At 45.0% G+C, this 12,122-nt stretch overlaps 1 protein-coding gene across 1 annotated transcript in view; it reads right to left on the bottom strand.

The window, feature by feature from the left end:
- The window catches only part of LOC133207236 (ras GTPase-activating protein 1-like), an 88,019-nt gene extending 75,897 nt beyond the window's left edge, over positions 1-12,122 (bottom strand). The window contains exon 1 of the mRNA XM_061343961.1: positions 11,490-12,122. Coding sequence (XP_061199945.1) covers positions 11,490-11,956 — 467 coding nt within the window. The 5' untranslated portion in view covers positions 11,957-12,122. The remainder of the gene's footprint in view (positions 1-11,489) is intronic.

Here is a 12,122-nt window from a genome sequence, read left to right as displayed (position 1 = left end):
TATATATGTAAGAGTGATGGTATATTGAAAATGTGGGATCTGATCATGACATGAATGGTATGGAATAAGGGGTGGATACTGTCCTAGGTTTAGCAGTAGAAATCTTTTTTTTTCCTCCTTCTTAGTAGCTCGTGCAGTGCTGTGTTTTTGTCTTTTGGCCTGGGAACAGCGCTGGTAACACTGATGTTTAGTCTGACCCAAGGGTTTGTGAGTCTCATGCTTTGCCAGAGAGGTGGGAAAGCCGGGAGGAAGCAGAGACAGGACACCTGACCCAAATTAGCTAAAGAGGTATTCCATACCACAGCACATCATGCCGGGGATATAACTGGGAGTTACCCGGAAGGGCACTCACTGCTCAGTCAGGCTCATTTTGGCAGGTGGTAACATATTCTCTTCCCTTGTTATTTGTCTTATCATTATTATTATTATTATTATTATTATTGGTGGTAGCAGTAGTGATTTCTGTTATACCTTAGTTACTGGACTGTTCTTATCTCAACCCATGGGAGTTACATTCTTTCAATTCTCCCCATCCCTTGGGGGGGGGGGGGGGGCTAGACCGCGTGGCTGATTTGCAGACAGCGCTTAAACCACAACAATGTGCATGCCGAGTGCTCTACAAACTGGCTACACCTTTTCTCAAATATTACTACAGCTTACAAGTTTATTTAGCAACATTGGCTTATATACATTAATAATTGATAGATAAATAATAATTTTGTATAATGCATAGCTTTTTTAAGTTAAGCAACACTGTTAGCTACCTTAGAAAGAATTAAAAATGACAAATTCTTGAGCTTCTACAGAAGAAATTAGAAGGAAAGTTGTCTACAAAAATAAAATACCCTGTTTATCTACTTCAGCTTTTATTTTTCTTGTACTTTTCTTCACAGCCTTTGCTATTAGCTATTCCCACTGACATAATCGTCAATTACTTCAAGTAACAAGTTTCAGTAAGCAGGTGCCATAATAATGGTCCTCAACTATAAACAGTAAATTTATCAATATACAAAACATGATTTAATGATCAACCCATGAAAAAAAACAAAAATCACACCCCTCTTTTTTTCTATTCCAGAGTGATCAAGCAAATGTTTTACAGAGAAATAAAAAATTAAGACTGTCTGAAAGAATATAAAACAGTAGAGGGAACTTGTTAAGAACCAGTAAAATTTTACTGGTGCCAACCATAATCTAGAGGAACACAGAATAACACAGAATTCTTGTTCATTGGGATATTTCTATGCAACACATCACAACAGTGAAATAAGATGCCTTCTCCATCCTCTTACTGTGCCCACCAGCAAGATAAATAAAAAGGGTTTTTTAAATGTAAAAGGAAGATATGGGGGAAACCGAAAAACTACTTCAAGAATCCTAAGAATTTACGGATGAAACAACAGATGCAGTCCTATGCTGAAGAGATCTATGTCTCCTAACATCAAAATTAGTGTTCCTCCACAGCCACAAGGGGGGGAGGGGATGTAAAACTAAAGGTGAATAAACATGGCATGACAGTATGCTTCTCAATAGGGTAGGCCAGCAGGTTAAGTGCATAAGCCCCATGTTGAAGTTCTGGGAGACAATACACAACAAAATAAAAAATTGATAAAGTACAGGTTAAGGGTCTCTATTCACTACTTAGATTAAATAACCTTCAAATGATGTTAATTAGAACTACTGACAAAAAAAAACACCAAAACAACAAAAACGAACAGAAAATTCCTCTTCAAACTTTTTCCAGCATCAAATGTTGTTCTACTTTTGCTTTTCTGTACCTGAAGCTTCCATTTATATATGTACTTATGTTTAGTTTATTTACTGCTTCACTTCCAACATACGGTTAAAGTACAATTTTGTTCTGCTGCTCCTAACAATTCTTTTAAAATGGCATTTCTGACATCATCTACTCAGAAATAAAACCAGATTTATGTGTAATTCTATTCCACAAGTACACAAATTATAAGATCTGGACACATCAGCAAAAAAAAAACAGCAACTTGAAAAAAAACTAAAATAATGTGTTATCTTCCCTCTACAACTCATTGTTAAGAGACTCGTTAAGGGAAAAACAAAAGGTTACCTGCTAGCCACAAGAACTGTGAAACAGAAGAGAAACCTCATACACTAAAATTAAGTTACATCACAGCTACAGACAGCTAGAATTAGCCTCACGTCCACAGGGTTGGGGAGGAAGCTTAACCACCCAGATTTCTGCTGGAGGAACAACACATCAGGGCACAAGCCAACCAGGAGGTTCCTGGAGAGCATCAATGACAGCTGACAAAGGAGCCAACAAGGAAAGGTGCTCTGCTGGACCTCATACCCGCAAAGAAAGAAAGGCTCGTTGGGGATGTGAAGATCAAATGCAGCCTTGGCTGCAATGACCTTGAGAGAACAGTTGGGGGGGCAAAAGCAAGATCACAACACTGGACCTGCAGTGAGCAGTCTTGCCCTCTTCAGGGATCTGTTTGGAAGAGTTCTATGGGATAAGGCCCTGCAGGGAAGAGGAGCCCAAGAAAGCTGGTTAATCACAGTATCACAGTATCACAGTATGTTAGAGATTGGAAGGGACCTCAAAAGATCATCTAGTCCAATCCCCCTGCCGGAGCAGGAACACCTAGATAAGGTTACACAGGAACGTGTCCAGGCGGGTTTTGAATGTCTCCAGAGAAGGAGACTCCACAACCTCCCTGGGCAGCCTGTTCCAGTGTTCCATCACCCTCACTGAGAAGAAGTTTCTTCTCAAGTTTAAGTGGAACCTCTTGTGTTCCAGTTTGTACCCATTGCCCCTTGTCCTATCATTGTTTGCCACTGAGAAGAGCCTGGCTCCATCCTCGTGACACTCCCCCTTTAGATATTTATATACACTAATAAGGTCACCCCTCAATCTCCTCTTCTCCAAACTACAGAGACCCAGCTCCCTCAGTCTTTCCTCATAAGGGAGATGCTCCACTCCCTTAATCATCTTAGTTGCCCTGCGCTGGACTCTCTCCAGCAGGTCCCTGTCCTTCTTAAACTGAGGGGCCCAGAACTGGACACAATATTCCAGATGAGGTCTCACCAGGGCTGAGTAGAGGGGAAGGAGGACCTCTCTCGACCTACTAACCACCCCCCTTCTAATACACCCCAGGATGCCATTGGCCTTCTTGGCCACAAGGGCACAGTGTCGGCTCATGGTCACCCTGTCGTCCACCAGGACCCCCAGGTCCCTCTCCCCTACACTGCTCTCTAACAGGTCGTTCCCCAATCTATACTGGAACCTGGGGTTGTTCCTGCCCAGATGCAGGACTCTACACTTTCCCTTGTTATATTTCATCAAGTTATTCCCCGCCCAACCCTCCAGCCTGTCCAGGTCCCTCTGGATGGCAGCACAGCCTTCTGGCGTGTCAGCCACTCCTCCCAGCTTAGTGTCATCAGCAAACTTGCTGATAGTACACTCAATTCCCTCATCTAAATCGTTGATGAATATATTAAATAATACTGGTCCCAGTACTGACCCTTGAGGCACTCCACTAGATACAGGCCTCCAACTAGACTCCGCCCCATAGACTACAACTCTCTGGCTTCTCTCCTTCAGCCAGTTCACAGTCCACCTCACTACCCTATCATCCAGACCACACTTCCTCAATTTAGCCGCAAGGATGCTGTGGGAGACCATGTCAAACGCTTTGCTGAAGTCAAGGTAGACCACATCCACCACTCTGCCATCATCCATCCACTGTGTTATTTCCTCATAAAAGGCTATGAGATTGGTCAAGCATGACTTCCCCTTGGTGAAGCCATGTTGACTGCCCCTCATAACCCTCTTATCCTTGATATGCCTTAAGATGGCACCAAGGATAAGGTGTTCCATCACCTTCCCACGAATGGAGGTGAGGCTAACCGGTCTATAGTTACCCGGGCCCTCTTTCTTGCCCTTTTTGAAGACAGGAGTGACATTTGCTTTCCTCCAGTCCTCAGGCAATATTAGGTGATATTCAAATATCACCTCCAACAAAAGCAACAAGAAGGGCTTCTATAAGTACACAAGTGGCAAAGGGAAGACTGGGAAAATCTGGGCCCACTGCTGAATGGGGCAGGGGCCTTGGTGACAAAGAACATGGAAAAAGGCTGAAGTACTGAATGCCTTCTTTGCCTCAATCTTTATTGGGCAAGACAGGCCTTCAAGAATCACAGGTCCCAGAGATAAGGGAAAAGACCAGAGCAAGAAAAATGTGCTCTTGGTGGAAGATCAAGTCAGGGACTACTTAAGCAAAGTAGATATACATGAGCTCACAGGCCCTGATGGGATGCATCCACACAAGTGCCAAGGAAGCTGGCTGATGCCATTGCAAGGCCATTTTCAATAATATTTGAACAACTGTGGCATTTGCAAGAGGTGCTTAAAGACTGGAAGAAACCAAATGTCACTCCTGTCTTCAAGAAAGGGGACCCAGGGAACTACAGGCTAGTCAGCCTCATCCATACCACAGCACATCATGCCCACTATATAAACTGGGGGCAGTTACCTGGAAGGGTGAGCCCGCTGCTCGGGTCAGGCTGGGTATCATTCAGTGGGTGGTGAGCAGTTGTATTATCTTCCCTTGTTATTTCCCTTATCATTATTATTATCGGTGGCAGCAGTAGTGATTTATGTTATAGCTTAGTTACTGTACTGTTCTTATCTCAACCCATGGGAGTTACATTCTTTTGATTCTTCTCCTTGTCCCTCCGGGAGCAGGGGGAAGAAGCAAGCAGCTGTGTGGTTCTGAGTTGCCTGCTGGGCTTAAACCACAACACCTGGGGCATCAATACTAAGTCTAGTCCTGTTCAAACATCTTCATTAATGATCTGGATGGTGGTGCAGAGCATACCCTCAAGTTTGTAGATGACACAATACTGGGAAGAGCTGACACACCTGAAGGTCAGGCTGCCATCCAGAAGGACCTGGACTGGCTGGAGAAATGGGCTGATAGGAACCTCATGCAGTTCAAGAAGGGGAAATGCAAAATCCTGCACCTGGGGAAAAATAACCCCAGACACCAGTAAACATGCTGGGTGCTTACCAACTGGAAAGTAGCTTTGCAGAAAAGGACCTGGGCATCCTGGTGGTCACCAAGTTGAACATGAGCCAGCAACGAGCCCTTGCCACAAAGAAGGTTAATGGTATCCTGGGCTGCATTAGGAGAAGTGTTGTCAGAAGGTTGGGAAAGGTGATCCTTCCCATCTACTCAGCACTGGTGAGGCCACACCTGGAGCCCTGTGTCCAGTTTTGGGGCTCCCCAGTACAGGAAAGACACAGATATACTAGTAAGAGTCCAGGAAAGAGCCACAAAAATGAAGAAGGGACCAGAGCATGTCTCCTACGAGGAAAGGCTGAGAAAGCTGGGATTGTGTAGCCAAGAAAAGGCTTGGGGGGAATCTCATCAACATATATAAATACCTGTGTTAAAGAGAAGTCTTTGCCCTAGGTTTCACATAGCACAGTCTCAGACATCCAATTCTTAGAAAAATCATGTCATAATTGAGTGGTACAGGAATAGGAGCAGTTTGAGTTAGGTGACTCCATGGAGCGACCCAGATCAAAGAAGTACCTGGGGTTTTATACCCTTATCATCTATGCACCTGACCATCAGATGCTGTTCACAAACCCTGCACAAGTCTCTTGGTCCAAGACTGAATTTTGGTCTGGGGTCTCCTCATCCATCACTGTTTTTTTTGTGGTCTTGAATCAGGCTGTAAATACCTTATCTCTCTGACTGTTGCTCCTCCCTAAGGATGCATCTTCTTTACCTTCCAATTAGCATTGGCCTTGAGGCTTTCATTTACATAAGCACAGGTTATTGTAGCCTAAGGCTCCGCTGACTTCAGGTACCCATGCTAAGTAACTAATGCTAAGCAAGACCACCCAGTCAGAAGAATTCAGTTAAAGGAATTCAGCTAACTAAACTTAATTCACAATACCTACAGGGAGGGCACAAAGACAACAGAGCCAGGCTCTTTTCAGTCCTGCCCAGTGACAGGACAAGATGCAATGGGCACTACCTAACACACAGGAAGTGCTGAATGAACATAAGAAAGTGACTTTTTTTTTCCTAACTGTGTGTGACCAAGCACTGGACACAGATTATCCAGAAATGTTGTAGTCCTAACATGTCAATATTTCCCCTCAGTTTTCAATGCAACACAAGTATATTATTTCACATGGAGATGCCTTCAAGATTTATAGCAACATTACCCACTCCTAGAAAAACACTGGTTTTAGCTACCAAAATAAACAAATGCTGGAGAACCCTGGACTTGCTACCTCTGACGGATGCATCTGATGAAACTATAAATTCACACTACACTGAGAAAAAACATTTCTATTTTCACTCAAACCACACTTAATATTTCCCTACCCAGTTATCTATCTTTAATAGTTTCTTCTCACTAATACGTTGCCCTAAGTACTTTTTCAAATATGTTAGCAATAAAAGGAGGGCCAAGAGTGAACCTCCATCCTCTGCTGGATGTAAGGGGAAACCTAGTGACTGAGGATGAGAAAAAGGCTGAGGTACTTAATGCTGCCTTTGCCTCAGTCTTTAACAGCTATACCAGCCATCCTCAAGGTACTCAGTTCCCTGAACTGGATGGCAGAGACGGGAAGTCCCCATAATTCAGGAAGAAATGTTTAGCGACCTCCTCCACTGTGATGTATACAACTCCATGGGGCCACATGGGTTCCACCCATGAGTGCTGAAGGAGCTGGCAGAGGAGCTTTCTAAACCACTCTTCAGCATTTATCAGCAGTCCTGGCCTAGTGGGCAGGTCCCGGAGGACTGGAAGTTGGCCACTGTGACACCTTTCTACAGAAAGGGCAGGAAAGATGACCTTGGAAACTTACAGGCCTGTCAGCCTGACCTCAGTGCTGGGGAAGGCTGTGGAGCAGATAATCCTAAGTGAGATCATAAAGCACGTGTTGGAAAACAGGGGATCAGGCCCTCTAGGGCGCTTTAAAACTCCAGTTACCTTCTTAGCAGATACTGGGACCCAGATGTCAGCTCTCCAGAGGTATGTCACTGATAACAATAGAAAAGTTGCCAATAAGAAACCTATCCAAGTTACTATTGTTTTTGGCAACTCTAAATCAACCAACAGCTCAAATAAGTGTTGACTGCCAGGTGATGACTCTCCTGTTATAAACACAGTCATACTGGGGTATTTACCAAACTTTATGGGGCTTGATTTACATAAAGGCCATGCCTGGGTAGACTCAGGAGGAAAAGAGTGGATGTTCAGGCTCCCTGAAGCCTTGCTGAGACTGCTTCAGTCAGCACACACACTCCCTCTTCCAAAAATAGTATCAAAACCTATGCTCTGCCATTAGGAGCAAGAGAGGGAAATTACCCCTGTAATAACTGAATTACAGGAATAAGGGATAATTATCACCACTCACCCACCCTATGACTCTCCTGTGTCACCAGTCCATAAACCAAATGGAAAGCAGCGATTGACAATTGATTATTGGCACCTGAATGCCAATACAGGTCCCTTAACAGCTGCTGTGCCTAATATAGCTGAACTAATTGCAACTACACAGGAGCAAGCCCCAAAATTTTAGCCACCATTGATGTTAAGAAAATGTTTTTTTTATGGTCCCCTTTCAGGAAGCAGATAGAGATCACTTTGCTTTTACATGGGAGGGTGTGCAGATTTGCATTTAGAGGGGGAGGAAAGTTGCAGTGCTGGAAGCTAGAGCTTTAGCTCCATTATGACACAAACAGAGGTGCTCCTCTAAGCATTCAAAGCTCCTTTACACCAGGGAGTAGGGGTGGAGGGACCAGTGACTATTAAGGTGCCATTTTTTGTCATATGAGAGCCTGGCAAAAGTTAGATGGGACACATAGGGAAGATCCTCAGAAAGTATCTCAAGCGATGAAAAATATTATTAGAACAGAAGATCCATATTGGAATGATTTACAAGTAATACTGGATAATTTGGTAGCATATGATGAGAAAAGTCTAGTGCTAGCAAAAGCAAGGGAGGAGGCAGAAGGGATCCATGCCCAAGGGACATCGTAGGGGTCAGTGGATGACTACTTTCCCCGCACAGACCCTAAGGAAATATGAATTTCCAGCTGAAAAAGAATTGGGGAAACTCCATCTGCCTTTTATGAAAGGCTTATGGCAACAGATAGGAAGTATACAGATATGAACCCTGAAAAAGACTATACAGCAGTATTATATTTCCACTGGACAATCAAATTCAGATATTAAATGCAAGCTGCAAAAACTGGAAGGGACCAATTCTCAGTTTCTCAAACTGCTGTAAACAGCCTGGAGAGTATACAGTAACAGAGAGGTTGAAAGGGAGAAAGAAAAGGCGGAAAAGTAAAAGAAAATTCTTGGCTGTTGCTATCACACAAGAAATCAGGAAAAGGAGTAACAGTCCAGGAAAGAAAGGTAAGAAAAAAGGATTACATGGAAATGTTTGTGTCCTGGTTTAAGCCCAGAGAGCAATCCAGAACCACACAGCCCCTCGCTAACTCTCCCCCCACCCAGAGGAATGGGAAGGAGAATCGAAAGAATGTAACTCCCACGGGTTGAGATAAGAACAGTCCAGTACCTAAGGTATAACACATAAACCACTACTCCTACCACCAATAATAATAAGGGAAATAACACAGGAAGAGAACACAACCGCTCACCTCCCGCCAACCGATAAACAGCCTGAACGGAGCAGTGGTCTCGCTCTTCCAGGTAACAGCCCCCAGTTTATATAGTGGGCATGACAGGCTGTGATACGGAATACATCTTTGGCTAGTTTGGGTCAGGTATCCTGTCTCTGCTTCCTCCCAGCTTTCCCTCCTCCCTGGCAGAGCAGAAAAATCACAAAGTCCTTGGTCAGAGTAACAAATTATTTAGCAACAACTAAAAATACTGGTGTTATCAGAGCTGCTCCCAGGCTGAAAGAAAAAACATAGCACTGTACCAGCTACTAAGAAAAATGACTGCTACTGCTGAACCCAGGACAGTATCCACCCTTATTCCATACCATTCACATCATGCTCAGACCCCACATTTTTCAACACACCATCACTCTGGTCTCATATATATATGTATACATACACACACACATCCAAAAGCAGACAAAGAGAGAGATCACTCCTTAGTGCATGGACCAATCCCTATAAAGCTGCTGAGTTCATCCAGTACATGATGTCAGGCTCCATAGAATCATAGAATAGTTAGGGTTGGAAAGGACCTTAAGATCATCAAGTTCCAACCCCCCTGCCATGGGCAGGGACACCTCACACTAAAGCATATTACCCAAGGCCTCGTCCAACCTGGCCTTGAACACTGCCAGGGATGGAGCATTCACAACCACCCTGGACAACCTATTCCAGTGCCTCACCACCCTAACAGGAAAGAATTTTCTCCTTATATCCAATCTAAACTTCCCCTGTTTAAGTTCTAACCCATTACCCCTCATTCTATCACTACAGTCCCTAATGAAGAGTCCACCCCCAGCATCCCTATAGGCCACCTTCAGATACTGGAAGGCTGCTATGAGGTCTCCACACAGCCTTCTCTTCTCCAGGCTGAACAGCCTCAACTTTCTCAGCCTATCTTCATATGGGAGGTGCTCCTGTCCCCTGATCATTCTCGTGGCCCTCCTCTGGACTTATTCCAACAGATCCATGTCCTTTTTATGTTGGGGGACACCAGAACTGTATACAACACTCCAAGTGAGGTCTCGCGAGAGCAGAATAAAGGGGCAGGATCACCTCCTTTGACCTGCTGGTCACGCTCCTTTTGATGCAGCCCAGGATACAGTTGGCTTTCTGGGCTGCAAGCGCACACTGCTGGCTCATGTTCATTTTCTCATCGACCAGCACCCTCAAGTCCTTCTCCACAGGGCTGCTCTGAATCTCTTCTCTGCCCAGCCTGTAGCTGTGCCTGGGATTGCTCTGACCCAGGTGTAGGACCTTGCACTTGGCATGGTTAAACTTCATGAGGTTGGCATCAGCCCACCTCACAAGCGTGTCAAGGTCCCATTGGATGGCATTCCTTCCCTCCAGCGTATCAACCAAACCACACAGCTTGGTGTCATTGGCAAACTTGCTGAGGGCACACTCAATCCCACTGTCCGTGTCAGGACAGAACCTTGGGTGACATGGGTTAGTGTGAGGTGTCCCTGCCCATGGTAGGGGGGGGGTGGAAATAGATGATCTTAAGGTCCTTTCCAACCTTAACTATTCTATGATTCTATTAAACTGTTCTTATTTCAACCCCTGGGGTTTACATTCTTTTGATTCTCCTCCCCTTCCTGCTGGGGGGGGGGGGAGTGCAAACAGCTGAGTTACCAGTGGAGAGGGGACTAGAAAAAACAGTAGTGGAAGTAATAAGGGAAATAACTAAATACTTCGAAACTGGGGAATTGATGCGAAATTAAACTAATATTTATTGTATACAGAGTCTTAGCCATGGACAAAGCTACAAGGATTCTCACAATAAGGAAGGCATGCAACAAGAGAACCAGATGTCTTCTCTCAAATCAGTGTAGGCCTTCCTCCTGTTAATAAAGCCTGAGAAATAGGTAAATGGCTGCAAAAACAAAACTACTTCAGTAGCCTCTCAGGGTCTTAAATCTGCCCAAACATGAACATGTAGCTAACTGCAAGGCTAAACGAGCATTCCAATGTCCTTAACTAATGGATTTCCATAAAAGGGTAAAATGAGTGGAGATATCTCTCCCTAAATGACCATGACCCCCAGAGACCACTCCTCAAAATTCAGTGCCTGTGCTGCAGCCTTATCTACCAAAATTACCATATGCAATGATCAACGAGAATTAGGTGGACATTTTGCAGAATTACAATGAATACTCATATAACAAAGGTATATAAAACGCAAACTGTCTCTTCTCTGTGTCCGTGATAGGCAGAGTGATCCCCATACACCCAGTACTGCAATAAAGTAATTTAGGCTTCTAACCTGTCAATTTGATTTGAGAGCTTATTTCCCCAATTCTAGCAACACTATTAGGAAGAAAGTTAACTCTATCCCAGCCAAAACGATAACACAAGTCTGCAACCTTTTTTTGTTAATGTACACACTTTCTAGAGCTAGCTCATTGTGAATCCAAAGGCTGTACTTAGAGCACTCACTAGTTACATGAACCCTAGGTACCATTTTCTGCTTAGGGTTTGTTTTTGGGTTTTATTTCACAAAATATAAACACAGAACTGCTCTGCCTCAAGTGCAAGATTCTTTATATAACTAGCACTATAAGAATCACGATTAACCTAAGGGAAAGATAATAAAAGCCTTATTGAAGATTCACAGCTTCTTTTTTAAACTGTCTCTTCTCCACAGACATAACCCACTTAAAAACCTCTACACTCCCACAGATGTCTGACACATACTTTCCACTGAGAAAAGGTGGAAAGGCCCACCCTCCCAAAGGGGAAGCACCAAGAGGCAGCAGGTACCCAAGGGGGTGCAGAAGCGCTGCTACTCACTGGTTCGTGGGGGGAGCGTTGAGCGGGATGGCCACTTCCTCTTCTTCATACTCCAGCCCATCCACCGAGTCGCCTCCATCCACGGTCCCCAGCCCCCCAGGCAAGGAAAGGAGCTGTGGTGGCAGCAGGGAAAAGGCGACTGTACCGGGTTCAGGTGGGGGCAAGACGCCTCCGGACGCCTCCAGCTCCTGGCCCTGGTCAATTGCTGTCACAGCGCCACCGCCTCCGGACACGAGAGTGGCAGGCCCCGAACCTAGCGGCAGGAACCCCAAGGCCGAACACAAAGCCGGACCACCGGCGCCCAGGCTGCCCCCATCAGAGTCCACCAGAAAGGGTCCTTGAGGCCCCAGCTCCTTGCCTCGGCATAAAGTGGCGTAGTGTTCCGCCACAGTTCTGTCAACGGATCCCACCATCTCGGCGGAAGTAAACGAGCCGCCCTCCTCAGCGCCGGCCTCAGCCGCCATCATGGTGAGCCTCGCCCCTTCCTACCTCCCGCGCGCTGACCGCCAGGTAAGTAACAACAACTACCCCTTCTCTACGCTTTTGTCTGCAAGGAGCAGAACTGAGACAAGAAAAAGATTTCTCCAGCAGAGTCGACTTCTTAACGATAACTGTCTAAGCGCCTAAAGTAAC

This window comes from Neopsephotus bourkii, unplaced genomic scaffold (genome assembly GCF_033783945.1).
Source record: "Neopsephotus bourkii isolate Nb327-2 ecotype Australia unplaced genomic scaffold, CSIRO-AGI_Nbou_v1 NB_1844, whole genome shotgun sequence".
Lineage (NCBI taxonomy): Eukaryota > Metazoa > Chordata > Aves > Psittaciformes > Psittacidae > Neopsephotus > Neopsephotus bourkii.
This window is presented reverse-complemented; position numbering and strand designations above follow the sequence as displayed.